The 25781-nt window shown below is 44.4% G+C and overlaps 2 protein-coding genes and 1 pseudogene across 4 annotated transcripts in view; 2 read left to right on the top strand and 1 right to left on the bottom strand.

Moving 5' to 3' along the window:
• LOC135520343 (ubiquitin carboxyl-terminal hydrolase MINDY-3-like) overlaps positions 1-22135 on the top strand; it is a 39545-nt gene extending 17410 nt beyond the window's left edge. For both annotated transcript variants that reach the window (XM_064945816.1, XM_064945817.1), the window contains 5 exons: positions 5074-5146; positions 10862-10937; positions 19842-19929; positions 20707-20778; positions 21137-22135. In XM_064945816.1, coding sequence (XP_064801888.1) covers positions 5074-5146; positions 10862-10937; positions 19842-19929; positions 20707-20778; positions 21137-21286 — 459 coding nt within the window. In that variant the 3' untranslated portion in view covers positions 21287-22135. The remainder of the gene's footprint in view (positions 1-5073; positions 5147-10861; positions 10938-19841; positions 19930-20706; positions 20779-21136) is intronic.
• LOC135520346 (histone H2A-like) lies at positions 6055-6421 on the bottom strand (annotated as a pseudogene).
• A 3606-nt stretch (positions 22136-25741) lies between the features above and the next one.
• The window catches only part of LOC135520342 (integrin alpha-8-like), an 83577-nt gene continuing 83537 nt past the window's right edge, over positions 25742-25781 (top strand). The window contains exon 1 of one of the 2 annotated variants that reach the window (XM_064945813.1): positions 25742-25781. This exon is cut by the window's right edge and continues 456 nt beyond it. The gene's annotated coding sequence lies outside the window, so the exon portion shown is untranslated. The other variant, XM_064945815.1, reaches the window with a different exon arrangement.

Here is a 25781-nt window from a genome sequence, read left to right as displayed (position 1 = left end):
GATATATTGAAGCAATCTCTCAAGACATCAGTCAGGAAGTTAAAGCTTGGTTGCAAATGGGTCTTCCAAATGAACAATGACCCCAAGCATACTTTCACAAGTTGTGGCAAAGGGGGCTTAAGGACAACAAAGTCAAGGTATTGGAGTGGCCATCACAAAGCCCTGACCTTGGCTGACTATGGAAAATGTGTGTGGAAAAACTGAAAAGCTCTGTGAGCAAGGAGGCCTACACACCTGACTGTTACACCAGCTTTGTCAGGAGGAATGGGCCAAAATTCACCCAACTTATTGTGGGAAGCTTGTGGAAGGCTACCCAAAACAACCTCTTCAGCAAATTGCCTTGTGTTGGTCAGCCTGTTGTGTGCCTTGGTATGCGTGTTCCCAAACAAGGACCAGTTGTGCTCTGAGGTTGCTAATGTTGGTGGGATTTTGAGGATATTGGAGGCAACAGGAGAAAGAGCCTCGGATCCACAGTCCCTTCCACCAGTTGGCTGATGAGATGTTTGCACGACTGCCGTATTGCATCTCCATCCAATGCCCTTGCTTGGAAGTGTACTTCGCCAGACTGCCAAGAACCTTGCCTTCATCCAGGCCAAGAACCTTGCCTTCATCCAGGCCAAGAACCTTGCCTTCATCCAGGCCAAGGTGGCGAGACACTGTAGTGATGACACCATAGGTCTTGTTGATCTCTGCATCAGACAGGATGCTCTTGCCAGCACACTTGGGGTCCAACATGTATGCTGCGGCGTGTATGGGCTTCAGGCAGAAGTCTTCACGCTTTTTAATGTTTTTCTGAACTGCAGTTTCCTCTGCTTGGAGCAACAGTGAAGTACAGATTTCTTATCTTAAATCTGCAAGCAGAGTCTGAACATCAGACAAGATGGCATTGTCAGACTGCTTACCACTCTCTCCCAAAATACTTCATCCAGGAGGATCCTCTTGATGAGGTTGTCCATATCAGCAGACTGTGATATGGTCATTTCTTGGATTGACTCCTTCCCCTCCAGGAGACTGCCAAATGTGATGACAACACCACCCCAACGGGTGTTGTTGGGCACCTTCAATGTGGTGTTCTTATTCAAATCAAAGTTTATTTGTCACTTGCGCCGAATACAAAGGTGTAGACCTTACAGTGAAATGCTTACTTACAGGCTCTAACCAATATTGCACAAAAGGTATTAGGTGAACAATATGTAGGTAAAGAAATAAAACAACTAAAAAAAAAACAGGCTATAAAAGTAGCGAGGCTACATACAGACACCGGTTAGTAAGGCTGATTGAGGTAGTATGTACATGTAGATATGGTTAAAATGACTATGCACATATGATTAACAGAGAGTAGCAGTAGCGTAAAAGAGGGGTTGGTGGGTGGGACACAATGCAGATAGCCCTGTTAGCCAATGTGCGGGAGAACTGGTTGGTCGGTCGGTCTTCTCACTTTGCTTGGTGAGGTAGATTGCTGCTATAACTTGATGCCCCTTCACATGCCTAATCATTTCCTTGGCTTTCTTGTAGAGTGGAGCCATTGTTTTCAGTGCCATGATGTCCTTGATGAGCAGATTCAATGCATGAGGTCCAAGGTCATCGATGACTGCCTTCAGCTCATCTGCAATGTAGAGACCAATGTGTCTGTGCTCTTGTAGAATACTGGTTGAGGGGTGGAGATGTAGTTAATTAGCCTAGTGGTTAGAGTGTTGGACTAGTAACCGGAAGGTTGCAAGTTCAAACCCCCGAGCTGACAAGGTACAAATCTGTCGTTCTGCCCCTGAACAGGCAGTTAACCCACTGTTCCCAGGCCGTCATTGAAAATAAGAATTTGTTCTTAACTGACTTGCCTAGTAAAATAAAGGTAAAATTTAAAAAAAATAATAATAATTCCTTGCCCATGAACATTCGACCACCCATCAGAGGTGATTGCAATAGTCTGCTTTCTCTGATTTGCTTGACCTTCACTTGAACTCTGCATCCAGCAAATGAGTAGATACACCATTCCAACCAGACATGCTTTATGTTGGGCAAAGAACATTCAGAAATCTCTTCCAATACACATTGCCTGTGAGCATCAGAGGTGAACCAGTTGCACACACAGCTTGAGCAAGACATTCATCAGCATTTCTGACTGCGTTCCTCCATTGAGTCAAAAACTTCTGATTCCAGGATGACCATGAGCTGTTGCTATCAATAAGGTGTCTGATTCATCATTTTCACCTCGAATAGAGGTAGAGGGACATTTGTCAGAGGTTGCTTGTTGTGAGCGCTGATGGAACTTTATGCACTTGGCCAGATGATTCTGCATCTTTGTTGCATTCTTCTCATTTGATTTGGCACAGTATTTGCAAATGTACACAGCTTTTCCTTATACATTAGCTGCAGTGAAATGTCTCCACACATCAGATAGTGCTTGTGGCATTTCCTGTAAAAAACAAAACAAATGCAATTCCATGTACAGATAAATAGTTACGCAATTAGATTAAACAACTCCTTTGTAAAATAAATGTTTTAAAATGAAACGTATGGAAATAAGTGAATTAACACTCCTCAATTAGGTTCACTGTTATAAGCTATCTTTTTTTTAATGAATTTAAGCAAAATTCCACTAATTCCAGGGCTTAACTTCCCAAATGTACTTCAAAGTTTCAGACCCTTTGCAACCCTGTGTGTGTCACCAGATCTCAACCCAATTGAACACTTCTGGAATATTCTAGAGCGGTGCCTGAGACAGCTTTTTCCACCACCATCACCAAATCATCAAATGATGGAATGTCTCATGGAAGAATGGTGTCAGATCCCTCCAATGAAGTTAGACACTTGTAGAGTCTATGCCAATGTGCATTAACTTGTGTATGCCCCACACCCTATTAAGACTCTATGTTGGTGTTTCCTTTATTTTGGCAATTACCTGTACATAGACATGTTTTGTTAAAGTGTATTGCGTGATTGTATCTGAGCTCATCGTGTGTGTGTGCAGGCTTCAGGTAATGAGACGTTGCCTTGTCTGTAGATGACAGTATGTTTACTGTCTCTAAGGAGACTTAAGATCTGATTATGACAGAGACATGGAGGTGAAAAATGTTGCGACCCTGCCCGCTTGTGGGGAAAACAACCTGTGGTGATTACCCCATTGCCTCACAGCAAAAACGTTACATTTTTCAAAAACAATTTTCTTGTTTGTTTTAGTCGATTTACAAAACTACATTTAAGAAAATACATGTCTAAAGTTTACTTTTCAACATTGCCTGCTCCCTAGCATTCTCAGAACTTAGAAAAGGTAATATTGTAGTGCTTCCCTTGCCCCTTTTCATGACGACGCTTTCAGCCACTTGAGTGAGTGAATGCTAACTACCGACTGGAACATTAAGCTAGCTAAGACCAACAACACAGACTATACAGCTACTAGTAGTGAGTGGAGTTACAAACGGACTATACTAAACAAGTTAAATGTCTTACCTGTGATGAAATGTTTTCCACACATAACTACGTGTAGCCTACTTGGCCACTGTGTCCCCATATTTCCCACTCTCCCACACCGGATACCCTGAAGACACAGGGCACTTCTCCTAGGCTTTATTTTCCTACATGGGAGCATTGCGAGCCGTAGGTTGTGATTTATTTATTTTTTTGACCTGGCTACATGTACATTGAACAACACAGCAGTTTTCACCATTTTCTGTAGAACAAAATCGATGAAGAAGTTGCCTCTTTACAATGGGGGTGAAATAGACTGTTTTCTGCAATTTGTGGGCATGGTCGAGGGAATTCAATATTACTTGAATGTTGACTGGGACTATCTCCTGTTTCTACAAGGTTCCAGCGCTGTTATTACCTACAGTTATAACTCTTCCTGAATCTTAACCCTTACTGCTAGAGGAGAGTATATGAGTTAACCCCATCTCTATAACTGGGTTATACTGTAACTGGGTTATACTGTATGTCACACACATGCACTCCCTTTAGTAGCCTCCTCCAATAAATTATGTTCATGTAAACTATAAGGGACATTAACCCTCTGACCATTCATTAACCCTTAACACACGTCTGCCTCCATGTCTGTCTATCGAGATGAAGAATGTACGGCTTGATTTATAGAGATACTTAAACTAACAAATCTAACCATTCTGTACACCAGCTGCTCTGACAGGGAGAAGTGTGTGTGCACGCCTCCCTACCAGCTGGGAGTCTTCTCCTCTTGAGATCTTTCTCCCCAACTCTTCCCCTGATCTCCCTCTGTCCCTCTCTCTTCCTCTGTGACCCCTGAGGACGCTAATATGTCAGTGATGCTCTATAACCTACCGTCTCATCTGAACTCCTACTTTAATAAAGGCTGGCTCAGGGAGATGAGCTCAGCTTATTTGCTCTTGGCTGAGTGTGTTTGTGTTCGGGCCGAGTGTGTTTGTGTAAAACTCCACTGTAGTAAACATACTCCAGTTCAGTGGATCCGGCAAGTGTCATTAATACTATGCTACCCACTGTGCGTGTTTGAGTTTTGCAGTTTGGTTCCCAGCCTGTCAACTGTCATATTTCACTATGAAACTTGGGTAAGGGAGTACAAATTTGGAGTGTGAGGGGGTTGATGAATCCAAAAGATTGGAACTAACCCCCCCCCCCCTCCAGCACACACACACACACACTGTCCTATCTCTGTAAAATCTGTCTCTCCTTATTTCTCCTCCGAGTCCCCCCGGCAACGACCCTCTGAGTCAGCAAACAAACAACTATAACTCTCTGTGTGAGTGCCTGATTGGCTGATGTGTGTTTTGAGTGAAAACATAATGTCTGGTTTTATCTGCAGATCAGCTAATAACCCAACATAGCCTGATGATTATGATAGTCCGCACGCACGTAAACTCTTACGTTCACACGCTAGCTTACACACGCGCGCATTCCTTAGAGTCATCGTTGTAATCTTAATTCTTGACCTATTATGTGATCTCTGTGTGCTTCGGTCTACACATCTCTCTCGCTCTGTCTTTCTCTTTGGATTTTCTGGAGATTTGGAAGCCTGCCTAATTTCTGTGTTTAGACTATAATATAATGTTGAGATATCTGACAGATGTCCCTCTCTTGTCTTTGTAGGAGATGTGTCTGGTGGCTCCTGAGTCTCCGTCTCAACAGGCCAGGAGAGTCTTCCAAACCTTCGACCCAGAAGGTAATACTGTTCAACGATAGTCTGATAGTCTCTAAGGTTGGGCGTTATCCAGATGTTCATACCGTTTCAGGACCCATAATGTGGTATACAGTATTACCGGAAGTGCACACAAGGGGCAATATTAAAATAGAAACTCACAACAATTTAGGCAATGGGGATCTTGATCCAGGAGGGGATTGAATGTGTCTGCTGTAACCAATACGCTTGATCTTGACACTTAGCAAGCAAGTTAGCAAACCAAATGCATAGCTGGAGCCCTGAGCTGGATATAATTTTACACATCTTATGTTTCTTATAGTTCTAAGCAGTGGCGTAGCACGCACCCCCACAGACCCTGGTTTATCTGTTTTGAATATCATACCATCTGTATTTTGAAATGCCCCAACATATGGTATAAGTGGTATATCGCCTAATGGTGTGTCTCTCTCACACACACACCAATATCCTGCACATGTTATCTTTTCTCCTCTCTCCTTCCTGGTAGAGCATGTGCCTGTATAACCTCCGACTCCTATCTTCTCATCCTCTCTCCTCCTCATCCTCTGAGCAGGGATCCTCTCTCATCTCATCTCTGCTGTTGTTGTTTTGGGGTTAGTGTGTGTGTCAGCCCGCCCGCCTGCCCCAATCCCCCCCACAGCTGAGTCAACCTGCTCCCATCCTCTTCTTCCTCCTTTTGGGGTGATTGGGGGCGGGAAGGCAAAGAAAAGGGCAAGGATAGTGATAAAAAGAGGTGTGATGGGAGAGAGAAAGGCAACCAGCTCTCTCGTGTCAGAATTAGACATTCATCCATGTTTCTAAAGCATCAAATGTAGAAGTTATTCTAAGTTCAATTTTGAAGCGTTTTAAACTTCAGGCACTAACTCCAAAGCAACTTTCTATCGCTGGATTCAAACTTCCAGTAGTAGTATTTACTTGGCTTTGACGGCCTTCTCTGTCTTCTTGGGGAGCAGCACTGCCTGGATGTTGGGCAGCACACCACCCTGAGTGATGGTCACACTGCCGAGCAGTTTGTTCAGCTCCTCGTCATTTCGGACGGTCAGCTACGAAGAATGATGCGAGTCTTCTTGTCGCAGGCGGTGTTGCCGGCCTACTCCATGATCTCAGCAGTTAGGTACTTGAGCACGGTGGCCAGGTAGACTGGTGCGCCAGTGCCCACATGCTGCCTTTGCGCAGCAGCCTGTGCACACGGCCCACGGGGAACTGGAGCCCGGCACGGGATGAACGTGTCTTTGCCTTCGCCCTGGCCTTGCCTCCGGTTTTGCCTCTTCCTCTCATATTTGTTGCTTTAGTATGTCAGAGAGAGTCCAATTCCGAGGTGTTTAAAGTTCAGGCATTAACTCCGAAGCAGATTCAAACTTGCTGGTTTCAAACATGCAACCTTTGGAATCCGAGGCAGATGCTTACAACTATCTGCCATCCCCGTCCACAACACCCTAGCAAAACCGAAACCTACTTGAAGGTAATAGATAGACATGGATGGATGTCGAATACTGACTTGTATCACAGGTGACCTGGCTGGAGAAAGGAGGGACATAGGAGAGTTCTACTTCACACTCTGAGCCTCTACTGAGTCACAGCCTATACTGAGTCACTGAGGACGTCAGATTCTGAGGCCCTGCTGCTTTCTAATAACTACTCTCTGCTTTTGGTCGTGGAAAGAAGGTGAGCTGAATGAACGATGGGGGGGGGATACACTATATTATCAAAAGTATGTGGACACCTGCTCGTCGAACGTCTCATTCCAAAATCATGGGCATTAATGAAGTTGATCCCCTCTTTGCTGCTATAACAGCCTCCACTCTTCTGGGAAGGCGTTCCACTAGATGTTGGAACATTTCTGTGGGATCTTGCTTACATTTAGCCACAAGCATTAGTGAGGAAGGGCACTGATGTGTGATTAGGCCTGGCTTGCAGTCTGCATTACAATATATCCCAGAGGTGTTTGATGGGGTTGAGGTCAGGGCTCTTGCAATCAATCAAATTTAGTTCAGCCGATGTCACAAAGTGCTATACAGAAACCCAGCCTAAAACCCCAAACGGGAAGCAATGTAGTAGCACAGTGGCTAGGGAAAAACTCCCTAGGAACCTAGGAAGAAACCTATCGAAGAACCAGGCTCTGTGGGGTGGCCACTCCTCTTCTGGCTGTGCCGGGTAGAGAGTATAACAGAACATGACCAAGATGTGCAAACGCTCATAGATGACCAGCAGGGAATCGTGATAATTATAATAATCATCATCCATCATCATCATCATCATCACAGTGGTTGTAGAGGGTGCAACAGATCCGCACCTCAGGAGTAAATATAAGTTGGCTTTTCATAGCTGATCATTGAGGTCGAGGCAGCAGGTGTGGTAGAGAGTTGAAAATAGCAGTTCCGGTACAAGGAAGCAGTTCCGGTACAGGGAAGCACATCTGGTGAACAGTTCAGGGTTCCATAGCCGCAAGCAGAACAGTTGAAACTGGAGCAGCAGCAAGACCATGTGGACTGGGGACAGCCAGGAGTCATCAGGCTAGGTAGTCCTGAGGCAAGGTCCCAGGGCTCAGGTCCTCCTGGAGAGAGTTTGTTGTTGGTAGAGAGAGAGCTTTTCTTTTAGAGGGAGCATACGTAAATTCATACAGGACAGGATAAATACTCCAGATATAACAAACTGTCCATAGCCCCCGACACACACTATTGCAGCATAAATACTGGAGGCTGAGACGGGATGGGTCAGAGACTCTGTGGCCCCTTCCAACGATACCCCCAGACAGGGCCATCCAGGCAGGATATGACCCCACCCACTTTCCCAAAGCACAGTCCCCACAGCGCTAGAGGGATATCTTCAGTCAGTCAGGCCAATCAAGTTCTCGACAAACCATTTCTGTATGGACATTGTTTGGTGCACAGGTACGTTGAAAGAGGAAAGTGCCATCCCCAAACTGTTGGAATATAATTGTATGCTGTAGGATAAAGATTTCTGTACACTGGAACTAAGGGGCCAAGCCCGAAGCATGAAAAGCAGCCCCAGACCATTATTCCTCCTCCACCAAACTGTACAGTTGGCACTATGCATTGGGGCAGGTAGCGATCTCATGGCATCCGCCAAATCCAGATTAATCTGTCGAACTGACAGATGGTGACGCATGATTCATCACTCCAGAAAACCCATTTCCACTGCTCCAGAGTGCAAAGCTCGCCGCCATTGGACCACTCCAGCCAATGCTTGGCATCGCGCATGGTGATCTTAGGCTTGTGTGCTGCTGCTCGGCCATAGAAACCCATTTCATGAAGCTCCCGACGAACAGTTATTTTGCCGACAATGCTTCCAGAGGACGTTTGGAACTCGGTAGTGAGTGTTGCAGCTGAGGACAGACTCTTTTTATGCGCTACAGCACTCTGTGGTCCCGTTCTGGAGCTTGTGTGGCCTGCCACTTTGCAGCTGAGCTGTTGTTGCTCCTAGACTTTTCCTCTTCACAATAACTGCACTTACAGTTGACCCGGGCAGCTCTAGCAGGGCAGGAATTTGACAAACTAACTTGGTAGCATCCTATGACAGTGCCACGTTGAAAGTCACTGAGCTCTTCAGTAAGGCCATTCTTTTGCCAATGTTTGTTTATGGAGATTGCATGGCTTTGTGCTTGATTTTATACACCTATTAACGACAGGTGTGGCTGAAGTAGCCAAAAAGTATATATGGAGAGATTGAGTTACCCATGGTATGTGTGATTGTCACACTACACAATGAGAGCATGATGCATGTTGCTGTGAGTGTGAGTGTGTTCAGCTGAAGGTCACCGTAGTCATAACACACACACACACCCACCCCATGGACCAAACCTGCACAGACACGTGTGTGTTTGTCGCTCTCTTTGATATGTGTGTGTGTGTTCCAGCAGGAATAATTTCTGACGGCGTAAACAACATTCCTCCGTTTCGTGTTTATAAGAACAATATGCCTCTTGACGTGGCTGAGGGGTTGTGTGCGCCTGTTTGTGTTGAAGTTTCTAACAAAGTGAGCGCCACCAGCTGAGAGTAGTCTTGTCTGTTCTGGTTGCCTCCACACCAAATATGTAGTAAACACACTGACCCGTTCAGACCAGAGAGGGAGAAACCGAGAAATTGATAGGTCTGTCTACATTGAGATGTGTTTCTGCTGTTTCGTGAGATTTTTCATTTACGCCATATGGATGTTTATACACACACCAGAACCAGCAGAGCTGAGAGCAGTGTCAAAGCCCTATAAATCTGCCTGTGTCACATCTACAGTCGGCCCAGTTCACTGTGTTATAGAAGAGAGGCGCCAGAGTGTGCACACATCCCATATGCACACAATAATTTACACACAGGTCTCCCATGCACGCAATAACACACACACACACACACACACACAGGTCTCCCATGCACGCAATAACACACACACACACACAGGTCTCCCATGCACGCAATAACACACACACACACACAGGTCTCCCATGCACGCAATAACACACACACACACACACAGGTCTCCCATGCACGCAATAACACACACACACACACAGGTCTCCCATGCACGCAATAACACACACACACACACAGGTCTCCCATGCACGCAATAACACACACACACACACAGGTCTCCCATGCACGCAATAACACACACACACACACAGGTCTCCCATGCACGCAATAACACACACACAGTAAAATGAAGGTTAAATAAATAAACACATACAGGTCTCCCATGCACGCAATAACACACACACACACACAGGTCTCCCATGCACGCAATAACACACACACACACAGGTCTCCCATGCACGCAATAACACACACACACACAGGTCTCCCATGCACGCAATAACACACACACACACACACACACACACACAGGTCTCCCATGCACGCAATAACACACACACACACGCAGGTCTCCCATGCACGCAATAACACACACACACACACGCAGGTCTCCCATGCACGCAATAACACACAAACGCACACACAGGTCTCCCATGCACGCAATAACACACACACACACACACAGGTCTCCCATGCACGCAATAACACACACACACACAGGTCTCCCATGCACGCAATAACACACACACACGCAGGTCTCCCATGCACGCAATAACACACAAACACACACACAGGTCTCCCATGCACGCAATAACACACAAACACACACACAGGTCTCCCATGCACGCAATAACACACCACTTCGTTACTGTTTCACACAGAATTTGAAAATAAGGGTAAAGCTATGATTCAGCTGTTGTCCTACCCAGTGTGTGTGTACAACACACATACTGTACTCGTGGCGCGCACACACAATCATATGTTAGTATTTTAAGTAGACGGGTAGGACATGCGCGTACACACGTGGTAGTGTTTTAAAGCTCGTTCTCTCAGGTAGAGAAGTCATAGCTGAGGAATGTGGGTTAGACAGAGGAGAGGACAAGGCCGGTGTTTGTGCTTTTGCATGTGTGTTCTTGCATGTGTACATATGTGTTTGTGTGTGATGAGGTACCTCTGTTAGCACAATGTAAACTGTGTGTTCAGTCTGCGTGAAGGCCTGTCCTGTTTCAGTGCCACTGGGACTTGCTGATAATGGGGCACCCTCTTCACCCTACCTCTTTGATAATGACTCCCAGAAAACAGACACAGAATTGCAGATGAGTCTAATGCCTGTCTCCTTAGTGTGTCTGGACTAAAATTCCCTGACCAATATTGTCTCTTTCTCTCCCTCTAGATAACGGCTTTATTCCAGACTGTCTGTTGGAGGAGGTGATGAAGGCACTAGACCTCGTCTCAGAACCTGAATACTAGTAAGCGTGTGTGCTCTTGTCCAGCCGCCTCAGCTAATGTTTCACTGCTGTTGGGTAAAGAGCAGAGAAAACGCAGACAGAACCAGAGAGCGAGAACACTAAACATCCAGAGGAAGCGAGAAAGAGGGCAGGGGATGATGGCGGGGGGTGGGGGCATTAAACTGCTAGCAGGAACACTGAGAGGAAATGCTTTAATGTGCTGCTTCAAACCAGGTGCGGGTTAGCCCCGCCTTAAGGTCAGCCTAGATCAGTCATCAGCTGACCTGACCACACCAACCTGGACAGCTTTCACACTGTGGGGACAAGACAGACCAGTTCAAGTTACAATGGCAGAAAAGTTAGCTGAATATAACCATATTTCTTAGAAAAGACAAGCCGCACACTGTGCCTCCGATGCAATACATTTAACAAACGTTTCCACAGCTATGTTGCCTTCAGGGTTTCATCTATAACCATGTTTCTAACTAGCTGGATAAGTGTGTGTATGTAAATATGTGTGTGTGTGTGTTTGTTTAAAATGTGCGACTGATCAGGATATGTGTGTCACAAGTTCACCACATAAACAAACACTAAACTTCAGGAGTAATTGAGGGTTTACAGTGGGGAATAGTTTGATTCAAAGGGCTTTATTTGCATGGGAAACATGTTTACATGGCCAAAGCAAGTGGAATAGATGATAAACAAAAGTGAAATTAACATTGGCAGTAGAATGGCCTTACTGATGACCTCAGTGACTTTTAATGTGGCACCGTCATAGGATGCCACCTTTCCAACAAGTCAGTTTGTCAAATTTCTACCCTGCTGGAGCTGCCCCGGTCAACTGTAAGGGCTTTTATTGTGAAGTAGAAATGACTAGGAACAACAACGGCTCAGCCGTGAAGTGGTAGGCCACACAAGTTCACAGAACGGGCCCGCCGAGTGCTGAAGCGCATAGCGTGTAAAAATCATCTGTCCTCGGTTGCAAAACTCACTACAGAGTTCCAAACTGCCTCTGGAAGCAACGTCGGCACAAGAACTGTGGGTTTTCATGGCCGAGCAGCCGCATACAAGCGTAAGATCACCATGCGCAATGCCAAGCATCGGCGAGAGTGGTGTAAAGCTCGCTGCCGTTGGACTCTGGAGCAGTGGAAATGCGTTTTCTGGAGTGATTAATCACACTTCACCATCTGGCAGTCCAAAGAACGAATCTGGGTTTGGCGGATGCTAGGAGAACGCTACCTGCTCCAAGGAATAATGGTCTGGGGTTGATTTTCATGGTTCAAGCTTGGACCCTTAGTTCCAGTGAACGGAAATCTTAATACTACAGCATACAATGACATTCTAGATGATTCTGTGTTTCCAACTTTGTGGCAACAGTTTGGGGAAGGCCCTTTCCTGTTTCAGCATGAAAGTGCCCCCATGCACAAAGACAGGTCGATACAGATGGTTTGTCGAGATTGGTGTGGACGAACTTGACTGGCCTGCACAGAGCCCTGATTTCAACCACATTGAACACCTTTGGGATGAATTGGAAAACCGACTGCGAGCCAGGCCTAATCGCCCAACATCAGTGCCCAACCTCACTAATGTTCTTGTGGCTGAATGGGAGCAAGTCCTCGCAGCAATGTTCCAACGTTTCGTGGAAAGCCTTCCCCAGAAGAGTCGAGGCTGTTATAGCAGCAAAGGGGGGGGGACCAACTCCATATTAATGCCCATGATTTTGAAATGAGATGTTTGACGAGCAGGTGCCCACATACTTTTGGTCATGTACTTTTGTATTTACAATGGATTTTTGTGCTTCACTTTTAGTGTGGCATACTGGTATTTCACATAATAGATATGGGAGTTACCAAAATTGAATTGTTTTCAATTTCTTTGTGGGCCAGTGTATTCTGAGGGGAATATGCCTCTCTAATATGGTCATACATTTGGCAGGAGAACAAAACCGTTATTTTAAAAGCATAAGAACCGGTTAATCTAGTCCCACAAGAAAACGTTCATGCAAAGCCCTCCAGTATCTGCCTGGAAGCTGAAAATATTTACCTGTGCTTGTTAAGGTTACCTGCCCCTCCCCCTCTGGCCTACTGATGTTACATTGTCGCTTGATTCAGAAGATGGGGAGTTTTTTTAATTAGCTAGAGAATAATGAATGAACTTGTTTAACGTTGGTTACGGATACTATAGACCTAGTTATCCCGTTTCACGTTGGATTTATTAACATAAAAAATTGTAAGACGTGTTTTTAAATTCTGGTGCTGCTCTGCACACACAAGCTTTTTAGGTAATTTAGCTAGCACAAGCTTGTTAGCTAGCTAGCTGACAGGACATTTGAAGTTCCTCTGTAGAAGCCGCTCCTCTCCTAGGTATAATTCTGTGAACCTAATTCATATAATGCAGGTCATAACAAAATGCCCAGCGCTTCACGCCTCATCCTCAACCCCAGGGATGCAAACTGCTGAAACATGCAAAAAAATCCTTGCTTGGGAGAAATGCAGGTTTTAACAAATTAAATAAACAAAGAATATGATCTACTAGATCAGTCTCTGTGTGTAAAATAAAAAGTGGTTAATATGAACGTAACTCACAGCTAAAAAAAGTAAATAAAGCAATTCAATGTTATTTGTTGCCTAGAATTTACTGCAAATGACACTCAAGTCTTGAAACAAACAATACAATAATATTGCAGTTAGCCATGACAGCCTTTATAATAGAACGCTTGTGACCACACACAGATATTGAACTTGGGGAAAAAAACGTCTTAATTTTGGGCAACAGTGCACATCAGGGTAGCCTAGTAGTTAGAGCGTTGGACTAGTAACCAGAAGGTTGCAAGTTCAAATCCCCGAGCTGACAAGGTACAAATCTGTCGTTCTGCCCCTGAACAGGCAGTTAACCCACTGTTCCTAGGCCGTCATTGAAAATAAGAATTTGTTCTTAACTGACTTGCCTAGTTAAATAAAGGTCAAATAAATTTTAAATACGTTTTCATCAAAAAAATATTTTCAAATAAACCACATTTGCCTTAACACAGTAGACCTAAATATTTCCTAACAATATCACAACATAAATATAGCCTACTTACTCCTCAGTTGGATCAAGGACATCTTGGTAATTATTTTAATCGTCTCTAATAAGGAAACTATCTGGGACAGACACTTAAATGACTTCTGCCACTTGTAAAAAAAATTTTTTTTTTTAAAGTGTCTGAGTTGCCGCCTAGCTCTCAAATAGCATGCCAGTCTCTCACTCTATGGACAGTCACTGGAATCCAGATTCCTTGGGATGTACTTAGCCTTTACTAACACTAAACTTAATCAATTTACATTTATACTTGATAGGTGTGGACATCCCAAGGATCCCAGATAGCACCTATGAACTCCTCAAAGCCGTGGACACAACTCTTATTGGTTGTTTGATGTGGAACTGGTAACAACACAGTCTGTGATTTGGATAACAACATTTAGATCTGTATACAGCGAGATAAGATAAGATAACATAACATGTGCTGTTGAAGGGAAAGAAAGATCATCTTTAGATTGGGCATTTTTTTCTAGGCCATTATCAATATCAGGAAATACACAAGCCGTAGGCTACACTATAGTTCAAGGTGGCTACGTTGGCATGTCTGCTTGCACAGGAAAAATTGTACGTTTCTAACATTTATGGTTGAGATTTAATTAATATAAACTATGCACATTGACTTTCATTAACGCTTAACGCAGGAGTCACGCAAACGTTAGTAAGGCGTTGATGTCAGGTGGTACAGTTGCCTAGGCTTATATATGTCCCTTATCACCCCCCATAGCATTCTGTTATGTTAACAATGGGCTGAGCCTTGGATATAGCAGCCAGTATTGCTCCAAACGTGCATCACTCGTTTGCTTACAGCCAGTAGTGATCCCACCCCATCGGATCTACACGAATCACGTAGGTCACCTATTTTAGATTCAAAACGTCAAATTTCGCTGAAAGGTGACTAGTTTGCATCCCTGCAACCCTCTCTCTCTCCCCCCACCCGCAAAATTTCAGTTGCATCTTGCGCCGTAAGCTACAGTTTTCAGTCCATCACGCACGTAAGCAACTAGCTTGCCTGCTCTAGCCGCACTGATTGGTGAAGTAATTTAATTAGTGAAATGTATTAAAAAAAAAAAAAAAAGGAACTGGATCAAGAGCCTTTCTGGGTTTTTTTTGTTAGGTAACCTGTGAGTAGAATTTGAATTAGATGTATAACATTGAGCTGGGATGTCTGTCCTGCGAATAGTTTAGGTCAAATGTTTGCACTGCACTTGTTAGCATTTAGTTAGCATTCGCTATGGGATTTTACATGTACTTGTTAGCATTGCTAACCTTCGGAATGCAGTGGGGTTTGAAAATGGCGCCCCTTGTGTTCTGTGCTGTTATTACTGAATATCCCAGGATGGCACAAGGTCGGTATGACAATCTGGATACCTCCCAAGCATACTGCCAGGGTCCAGGTCTGACAGAATCTGTGCAGAAGATCTTGGTGCTGCTGTAGGCTCTCCTTGGTTGGGGAGAAAAGCACCAGATCATCAGCAAATTATAGACATTTGACTTCAGATTCTAGTGGAGTGAGGCTGGGTGCTGCAGACTGTTATACTGCCCTTGACAATTCGTTGATGTACACACTGAGTGTACAAAACATTTAGAACATCTGCCTAATATTGAGTTGCAATTTGTTGGACCATGGACTCTACAAGGTGTCGAAGTGTTCCACAGGCCCATGTTGGCACCAATGCTTCTCACAGTTGTCAAGTTGGCTGGATGTCCTTTGGGTGGTGGACCATTCTTGATACACACAGGAAACTGTTGTGTATGAAAAATACAGCCGCGCTTGAGGCAAACCAGTGCCCCTGGCACCTATTGCCATACCTCATTCAAAGGAACTTAAATATTTTGTCTTGCCCATTAACCCTCTGAATGGCACACATACACAATCCATGTCTGAATTGTCTAGAGGCTTAAGTATTTTTTTAACCTTTTCTCCTGCTGTTCATCTATACTAATTGAAGTGGATTTAATTTGTGACATCAATAAGGGATCATAGCTTTCACCTGGGTTCACCTGGTCAGTCTGACCTGGAAAGAGCATAATGGTTTGTACACTCAGTGTATGTTGGAGGGTTGGGGCTCAAGCTGCATCCCTGTTGCACCCCACAGCCCTGAGGAAAGAAATGTGTTTTTTGCTAATTTTAACCGCACACTTGTTGTGTATGGTCGTGATCAAAGGTTTTGAGAATGACACAAATATTAATTTTCAGTCTACTGCCTCAGTTTGTATGATGGCAATTTGCATATACAGTGGGGCAAAGAAGTATTTAGTCAGCCACCAATTGTGCAAGTTCTCCCACTTAAAAAATATGAGAGGCCTGTCATTTTCATCATAGGTACACTTCAACTACGACCGACAAAATGAGAGAAAAAAATCAAGAAAATCACATTTGTAGGATTTTTTATGAATTTATTTACAAATTATGGTGGAAAATAAGTATTTGGTCACCTACAAACAAGCAAGATTTCTGGCTCTCACAGACCTGTAACTTCAAAATGATCACAAGAACGGTGAGCAAAGATCCCAGAACCACACAGGGGGACCAAGTGAATGACCTGCAGAGAGCTGGGACCAAAGTAACAAAGCCTACCTTCAGTAACACACTACACTGCCAGGGACTCAAATCCTGCAGTGCCAGACGTGTCCCCCTGCTTAAGCCAGTACATGTCCAGGCCCGTCTGAAGTTTGCTAGAGAGCATTTGGATGATCCAGAAGAAGACTGGGAGAATGTCATATGGTCATATGAAACCAAAATAGAACTTTTTGGTAAAAACTCAACTCGTCGTGTTTGGAGGACAAAGAATGCTGAGTTGCATTCAAAGAACACCATACCTACTGTGAAGCATGGGGGTGGAAACATCATGCTTTGGGGCTGTTTTTTTTTTTGCAAAGGGCCAGGACGACTGATCCGTGCAAATGAAAGAATGAATGGGGCCATGTATCGTGAGATTTTGAGTGAAAACCTCCTTCCATCAGCAAGGGCATTGAAGACAAAACGTGGCTGGGTCTTTCAGCATGACAATGATCCCAAACACACCCCACGGGCAACGAAGGAGTGGCTTCGTAAGAAGCATTTCAAGGTCCTGGAGTGGCCTAGCCAGTCTCCAGATCTCAACCCCATAGAAACTATTTGGAGGGAGTTGAAAGTCCGTGTTGCCAAGCAACAGCCCCAAAACATCACAGCTCTAGAGGAGATCTGCATGGAGGAATGGGCCAAAATACCAGCAACAGTGTGTGAAAACCTTGTGAAGACCTACAGAAAACGTTTGACCTCTGTCATTGCCAACAAAGGGTATATAACAAAGTAATAAACTTTTGTTATTGACCAAATACTTATTTTCCACCATAATTTGCAAATAAATTCATTAAAAATCCTACAATGTGATTTTCTGGATTTTTTTTCATCTCATTTTGTCTGTCATAGTTGACGTGTACCGATGATGAAAATTACAGGCCTCATCTTTTTAAGTGGGAGAACTTGCACAATTGGTGGCTGACTAAATACTTTTTTGCCCCACTGTACTCCAGAATGTTATGAGGAGTGATCAGATGAATTGCAATTAATTCAAATGAACTGAATCCCCCAAAAATATTTCCACTGAATTTCAGCCCTGCCACAAAAGGACCAGCTGACATGTCTGTGACTCTCTCGTTAACACAGGTGTGAGTGTTGACGAGGACAAGGCTGGAGATCACTCTGTCATGCTGATTGAGTTTGATTAACAAACTGGAAGCTTCAAAAGGAGTGTGGTGCTTGGAATTATTGTTCTTCCTCTGTCAACCATGGTTACCTGCAAGGAAACACATGCCGTCATCATTGCTTTGCACAAAAAGGGCTCACAGGCAAGGATATTGCTGCCAGTAAGATTACACCTAAATCAACCATGTATCAGATCATTGAGGACTTCAAGGAGAGCGGTTCAATTGTTGTGAAGAAGGCTTCAGGGGACCCAGGAAAGTCCAGCAAGCGCCAGGACCGTCTCCTAAAGCTGATTCCGCTGCGGGATCGGGGCACCACCAGTACAGAGCTTGCTCATGAATGGCAGCAGGCAGGTGTGAGTGCATCTGCACTCACAGTTAGGCAAAGACTTTTGGAGGATGGCCAGGTGTCAAGAAGGGCAGCAAAAAAGCCACTTCTCTCCAGGAAAAACATCAGGGACAGACTGATGTTCTGCAAAAGGTACAGGGATTGGACTTCTGAGGACTGGGGTAAAGTAATTTTCTCTGATGAATCCCCTTTCCGATTGTTTGGGGCATCCGGAAAAAAGCTTGTCCGGAGAAGACAAGGTGAGCACTACCATCAGTTCTGTGTCATGCCAACAGTAAAGCATCCTGAGACCATGTGTGGGGTTGCTTCTCAGCCAAGGGAGTGGGCTCACTCACAATTCTGCGTAAGAACATAGCCATGAATAAAGAGTGGTACCAACACATCCTCAACTTCTCACAACCATCCAGGAACAGTTTGGTGACGAACAATGCCTTTTCCAGCATGATGGAGCACCTTGCCATAAGGCGAAAGTGATAACTAAGTGGCTCGGGAACCAAACATTGATATTTTGGGTCCATGGCCAGGAAACTCCCCAGACCTTAATCCCATTGAGAACTTGTGGTCAATCCTCAAGAGGCGGGTGGACAAACAAAAACCCACATATTCTGACAAACTCCAAGCATTTATTATGCAAGAATGGGCTGCCATCAGAAGTTAATTGACAGCATGCCAGGGTGGATTGCAGAGGTCTTGAAAAAGAAGGGCCAACACTGCAAATATTGACTCTTTGCATCAACTTTATGTAATTGTCAATAAAAGCCTTTGACACTTATGAAATGCTTGTAATTATACTTCAGTATTCCATAGAAACATCTGACAAATATCTATAGACACTGAAGCAGAAAACTTTGTGGAAATTAATATTTGTCATTCTCAAACGTTTTGGCCACGACTGTACATGGATTTTATGTTGTATGTTGTTTTTTACCCCAACACCGCTTTCTATCAATTTATATAGCAGACCCTCATGGTAAATTGAGTCGAATGCTTTTTTGAAATCAACAAAGCATAATAATACTTTGCTTTTGTTTTGTTTGTTTGTCAATTAGGATGTGTATGGTGAATATCTGGTCTGTCGTATGGTAACTTCGTAAAAAGCCAATTGAGATATTTGCTCAGGACGTTGATTTTACTGAGGAAATGTAGGAGTCTGCTGTTAATGGCAATGCAGAGGATTATTTCTCTGACTGCAACATCAGATGACACACAAACCCACACACACAGTCTTAACTGGGTTATCAGCCTCTGTCTGGGCATGTAACACTCTATTTCTGCCTTAAAAGGGAAATGTTTCTCTTTATCACTGTGGAATAAGAATAATATTCCTGCTCTAACACACAGGAATGTCTAGTGGTATATTTAGTATCACACACACACACACACCATAACTCCTCATCAGACGGGGTTACCGTACATTTCTCCAGTGTTTGCTTTCTTACACCAAATCTTTTACATAGAACATGACACATTTATACCTCAGACAGCCCTTCTCACTACCAGCACCTTCTCCACCCCTTTGGCCTCTCCTCACTTGCACCCCTTGTCCTCACCTGCACCCCATCGCCCTCCCTCACCCCTTCCTCACCTCCACCCTTTCTCTAGCTCTCACCCAATGTCCCTTCTCAATTCCCCCTTCTCTCCCTCCAACTGACACAAGTTTTATCATTGCTTTAAAACAGGGACAATTTTTAAGATTTTCTGAAGAATTGGAGGTATGTCTCATTGCTGTGCTTAGACTATAAGATCATGTTGAAATGTTTGACAAACGTAACTCTTTCCTCTCTTTCTCTCCCTCGCTCTGTCTCCAGTGTGAGTCTGATGAAGAGTAAGTTGGATCCAGAGGGCTTGGGGATCGTGCTGCTGGCTCCGTTCCTCCTGGAGTTCTTCCCTGATCAGGTAACTGAAGAGGAGCTGAGATACTTCAAAGCTGCAGCAATATCCATAAAAGAAACTGAGAAGACCGATAAACAAGAAATATCTTTGGCGTATGCATGTACGTTCATGAGCGCTTCTGTTTTGTTAGTGGTTTGTGGCTGACGATGGATATGAATTTGTTGAATCAAATCTTTTACAGCAATGCAATGGTGACCGAAATGTTTAAATATATGTTTACACAAACCCCTGCTCAGACAGGGTCTCAGTGGCAGGGAACCATTTCTGAAGAGAGGGAGAGCGAGAGGCAAAGAGAAAGAGGTGGGAAAGGGAGGTGGGGACAAAGAGAGAGGAGCGGGAAGTGTGTTAAAGTGATCAGGGCTTCGGGGACTCACCAGAGGAATGGCCCTCGGCCACAAAGAAATTATACTGCCATTAGCCAACTGGAGACACACACACAGACACACACACACACAGACTGAGGTTATGGTTTCACATAAACACACTCACACAGTCTATTAGCATTCTGGAACGTCCCAACAAAGTGTTTGGGCCTGTGCCGTTATTGACTGGTTTCTAATATAGGCTGTTCTGTGGGATTGGGGTTAGGGTTTCACATGCGTACACACACACATACGTGGGTTATGGGTTTCAGGCTAAAGTATGCTGAATTGTCTGTGGGTTAGAGAATGTTCTCTAGTCAAACTGTGGGTTCCGATATACCCACATCTTCCAGAGCAGAGTTATCGACACACACACCCCAGGGATGATTGTTAACTGGTTTATATATTGTGTTTACAGGATACTGGAATCCCAGACTCCTTCCCTGTCTACCACTACAATGGCCTGAAACAGTCCAACCACAATGAGAGGGTAAGATATATGTAACCGATGTGAAATGGCTAGCTAGATAGCGGTGGTGCGCCCTGATAGCGTTTCAATCGGGTGACGTCACTCGCTCTGAGACCTGAAGTAGTTGTTCCCCTTGCTCTGCAAGGGCCACAGCTTTTGTGAAGCGATGGGTAACGATGCTTTGAGGGTGGCTGTTGTCGATGTGTGCAGAGGTCCCTGGTTCGAGCCCAGGTTGGGGCGAAGAGGGACGGAAGCTATACTGTTACATTGATGCTGTTGACCCGGATCACTGGTTGCTACGGAAAGGGAGGTCAAAAGGGGGGTAAGAATGAGAATGTAATGTGTGTGTGCATACTGACTGTGTGTTTCTCTTTGTCAGGTGGAGTATGTGCAGGGTTCAGCCCTGGTCCTGGGCTTTGAGGACCCCATGGTGAGGACAGATGACACTCCAGTGAAGCGCTGCCTCCAGACCAAGTGGCCCTACATAGAACTGCTGTGGAATACTGACCGCTCCCCTTCACTTAACTAACTCGCTGCTAGGGTTGTAGAGGACTGACTGATCTCTACAGGAAAGAAGGCCACAAAGACTGAGAGACACAGTGCATGTACACTGCTGCACACACAGGAATTTGCTCACTGTCCTGGGCAGGAGAAAAACACACACAGAACATATATGCCACTACACACACTTGACATACAGACACACTTGTTTACTGTTAACTCTGTGTTTTACATGACTGTAAATGAAGTCACAGGATGTTTTTGGTTTGTTGTAAAAAGCTGAATGACCTATCACTCTATAGATGACTCTGTTTTATACTCTGGGATATATTCACCTAATAAGAACTACATATAAAGGAGATAGCTGACCTCGTTGGAATGTAAACCTGTAACTGACTGACTGGATCTATGCTTCTGTTCCACCCACCTGTCTGACTGTTAAAGAGAAACAACCAAAGCTTTTTCCAAGACGCGCGTACACACACACACACACACACACACACACACTCACACTCTCTCCTATTCTAACTACAGCTAAGTTAGTTTGACCTCTTAGTACTGAGGCAGGGTATCCCTGACCCAGATTAGGTTTACTGCATTATCTCCATTGAAATAGTCCAGGAGCAGCCTAAATCTGGGGCTGGGAAACTAGCCTCAAGGGTTTTCACAGGAGATTAGAGTAAAAGGGTAACGCACACACATACACACACCCTGGTGTTTACAGCATAAAGGGACCAATCACAGCAGCGATATGAGGAAATTGCTCCTGTTTAGTGGTTTGACCTGGGAGTAGAACCTTTGGCTGGTTTTACACTTCGAGTGAGTTCTCTCTTCATACCAACATAGGAAGTGATATGGTATTCATGTATTTATTGCCCCCCCCCCCCCCAAAAAAAAAAAAAAAAAAAAAATAAACCTGTTTTTCTTCACTTGTGTGTGGGCTTGTTCGATGTTGCAGGCGACTGCAGGCGACTGCTGACTGACTAATCTACACATCCTTGCATCGTAGTCTCACCTAACCATCCGTCTACTTGCATCATAAGTAACTACTCATTATTGTTTGTAGATCAGTCAGTCACAATTTACCCACAATTCATCATTGATTTCAACAGAATGCTCTCGAACATGTATGTATGTGTGTGTTTGCATGTCTGTCAATCTGTGGTGTATGTGTGTTATTGGAAAGGGGATATCTGTGTTGGATGAGTCTGGGAGATAGAACAGTAACGGATGGTTGAACTATTGAGCGCACACTGAAACATACAAATTAGAATGCTTTTACCTGGTGAATGACCATCATAACACAGGCATGTGGCACACCAAAGAGAGGAGCACTACTCTTGTTCTCGTCCTCTCGGTGTGTGTACACGCACACGCATGTGTATCCTCGCCAGGTAAAGTTTCTAAGAACTGATATCCTGTTGAATATCTGAAGTCTCTTTTCATTCTGTTCATCTTGGATTTACACGAAACAGTTGAGAAAGAACAGTCCACCTCTCTATCAACATTGTTCAAAAGGGCAATTTTAAGAGTGCTGTTCACGTGTGTGTACACTGGGTTTGAACTGTCCACCTCTGGATGCCTGCACACAGCAAGAAGAAACATGCTCACACAGCACATGTGCTCTATGAGAATGGCAGGTATACAGGCACGGTACATTCTATGTTTGTCTATCTGTTGTTGGTCACCATATGCATGTGTGAGACCATATGCTCGTCTGTAATGTAATGAGCCACTATGGTTCCATCTGTCTCTGGAGTTCAACATTGACATTAACTCAGGAAAATAAAGGCTCATCCCTTTTTCAGGTGCTTGTATTTCAAAGATAATTTGTAAAAATCAAATACCTTCACAGATCTTCATTGTAAAGGGTTTAACCTGTTAGTGATCCCTTATAAGTGTAATACATCAAAATAAAGCTTAACTTCTTGTTAATCCAGCTGCAGTGTCAGATTCCAAAAAGCCTTTACGGCGAACGCAGACCATTTGATTATCTGAGGACAGCGCCCCGAATACAAACACATGAAAATCATTTTCAACCGGGCAGGTGGTGACACAAAAGTCAGAAATAACGATATAATAAATGCCTTACCTTTGAAGATCTTCTTTCTGCACTCCAAAATGTCCCAGAAACATCCTTTTGTTCGATAATGGACTTTAAACTTTAAACCAGACAGGACTGGCAAAAAGTGCTCTTCACTGACGAGTCATGGTTTTGTCTCACCAAGCGGGATCGATTTGGAGGTGGAGGGTCCATCATGGTCTTGGGCGGTGTGTCACAGCATCATCAGACTGAGCTTGTTGTCATTGCAGGCAATCTCAATGCTGTGCGTTACAGGGAAGACATCCTTCTCCCTCATGTGGTACCCTTCCTGCAGGCTCATTCTGACATGACCCTCCAGCATGACAATGTCACCAGCCATATTGCTCGTTCTGTGCGTGATTTCCTGCAAGACAGGAATGCCAGTGTTCTGCCATGGCCAGCGAAGAGCCCGGATCTCAATCCCATTGAGCATGTCGGGACCTGTTATTTCTGAGGGTGAGGGCTAGGGCCATTCCCCCCCAGAAATGTCCAGGAACTTGCAGGTGCCTTGGTGGTAGAGTGGGGTAACATCTCACAGCAAGAACTGGCAAATCTGGTGCAGTCCATGAGGAGGAGATGCACTGCAGTACTTAATGCAGCTGGTGGCCACACCAGATACTGACGGTTGCTTTTGATTTTGAACCCCCTTTGTTCAGGGACACATTATTCAATTTATGTAAGTCAAATGTCTGTGGAACTTGTTCAGTTTATGTCTCAGTTGTTGAATCTTGTTATGTTCATACAAATATTTACACATGTTAAGTTTGCTGAAAATAAATGCAGATGACAGTGAGAGGACATTTCTTGTTTTGCTGAGTTTACATTAGCAGGGAGGGAGGGAAAGGGTAGATTGAGATGGAGAGAGAGGTACGGACAGCAAGAGGAGTGCCGAGAGACGTAAGGAAAGAGATTGAGAACAGCAGAGGGAAAGAGAAGGGGGGTAAAGGAGGAAGAGGGCATGCGAAGGGGAGGGGTTAAGGAGAGTTGGGGAAACTTGTCTGAATTCTCCATCTGGTAGGTCAAGGTTGTTCACTGTGACTCCCTCTCATCACCATGCAGCCTCAGATTCTATAACACACACACTCAGACACACACAACATACACAACCCCACCTGGTTCATATCACTTGTCTGAAAATATGAAGAAGTGGTTTACAGTAACATTCTAACTCTCACACACACACAGTGACATAGAAATGCTTCAGCCTAAGTACTTCACTTTGGTCCATAGCTAAATAAATGGTTACTAAGGTCATTACAGATGTTTGGACAATGTGGTCCACATAAGTCATGTTACTCCAACACAAATGGACATAAAGCATCTCCTAAACATGTTCCTCATAACAGCTGAGAAAGACCAGTACTCCCCAGCACACAGTCACAGTTTTACAGCTCACTATGACTATATGAGACTTTCCGTCTTTTGACAACAAACATTCTAAAGTTCAGATCAAATTAAAACTCTCCTGATGCTGATTAGGAGCAGACTGAGTTAATGCACACACACAAGACACACACACACACACACACACACACACACACACACACACACACACACACACACACACACACACACACACACACACACACACACACACACACACACACACACACACACACACACACACACACACACACACACACACACACACACACACACACACACACACTCACTGGAGGAGTGATGTGAGCATAGTGGATTTTTCTGCTTTGATAAGATTACACTGTATATCTACAGGATGTTGGCTATGCAGGCAAGATGGCAAAAAAAACCGCACACCCACACATTGTGTCTGGATCAGAATAGGCTACGAGTTTATTTATAGCTTAACTTTTGGGAGAGGACTCGCGCAGGACAGTGGATTGGTAACGCGTGCGTTGAAAACCCATCACACACACACACACATAGGACCACACACACAAACACACACAAACACATTTCGACACACACATACAACGTGATAGGCCAAACCCGTCTTTAGTTTTAGTGCTCAGGCTGGCGTGTTTAACTTTAGATCTCAGTAATAATTACGCGAGATAATTACCGGTGATTATTCTTTAATGGAAGGAAACGCACCTCATTAAACCGGTGCGGTCAGAATAAACGGTTTAATAATAAAACACCGCGAAACCCGAGATCTGTAATATCAGACATATCAGTATCACCACACTGACTGAAGTCATGTCATATTATATGTCCATTGTGCGTGCGCGTGTGTGTGAGCGAGCGAGAAAGAGAGATAGATCATTAATACATCCAGTTTATAATATTTATTGCTTCACGATCAAAACCTACGATATGAGAAAATCGCTTTTTTCACCATAAAACCATAGCTTGATGTAGCAGCCCCTTGGAGCCCGTTCTAATGTGGTCTGGATGCGGTCTTGAATGGGGCGCGGGGGTCGAAGTGTTGCGCAACCGGGGCGCGCACAGAATACAA

Source organism: Oncorhynchus masou, chromosome 29 (assembly GCF_036934945.1).
Source record: "Oncorhynchus masou masou isolate Uvic2021 chromosome 29, UVic_Omas_1.1, whole genome shotgun sequence".
NCBI lineage: Eukaryota > Metazoa > Chordata > Actinopteri > Salmoniformes > Salmonidae > Oncorhynchus > Oncorhynchus masou.
This window is presented reverse-complemented; position numbering and strand designations above follow the sequence as displayed.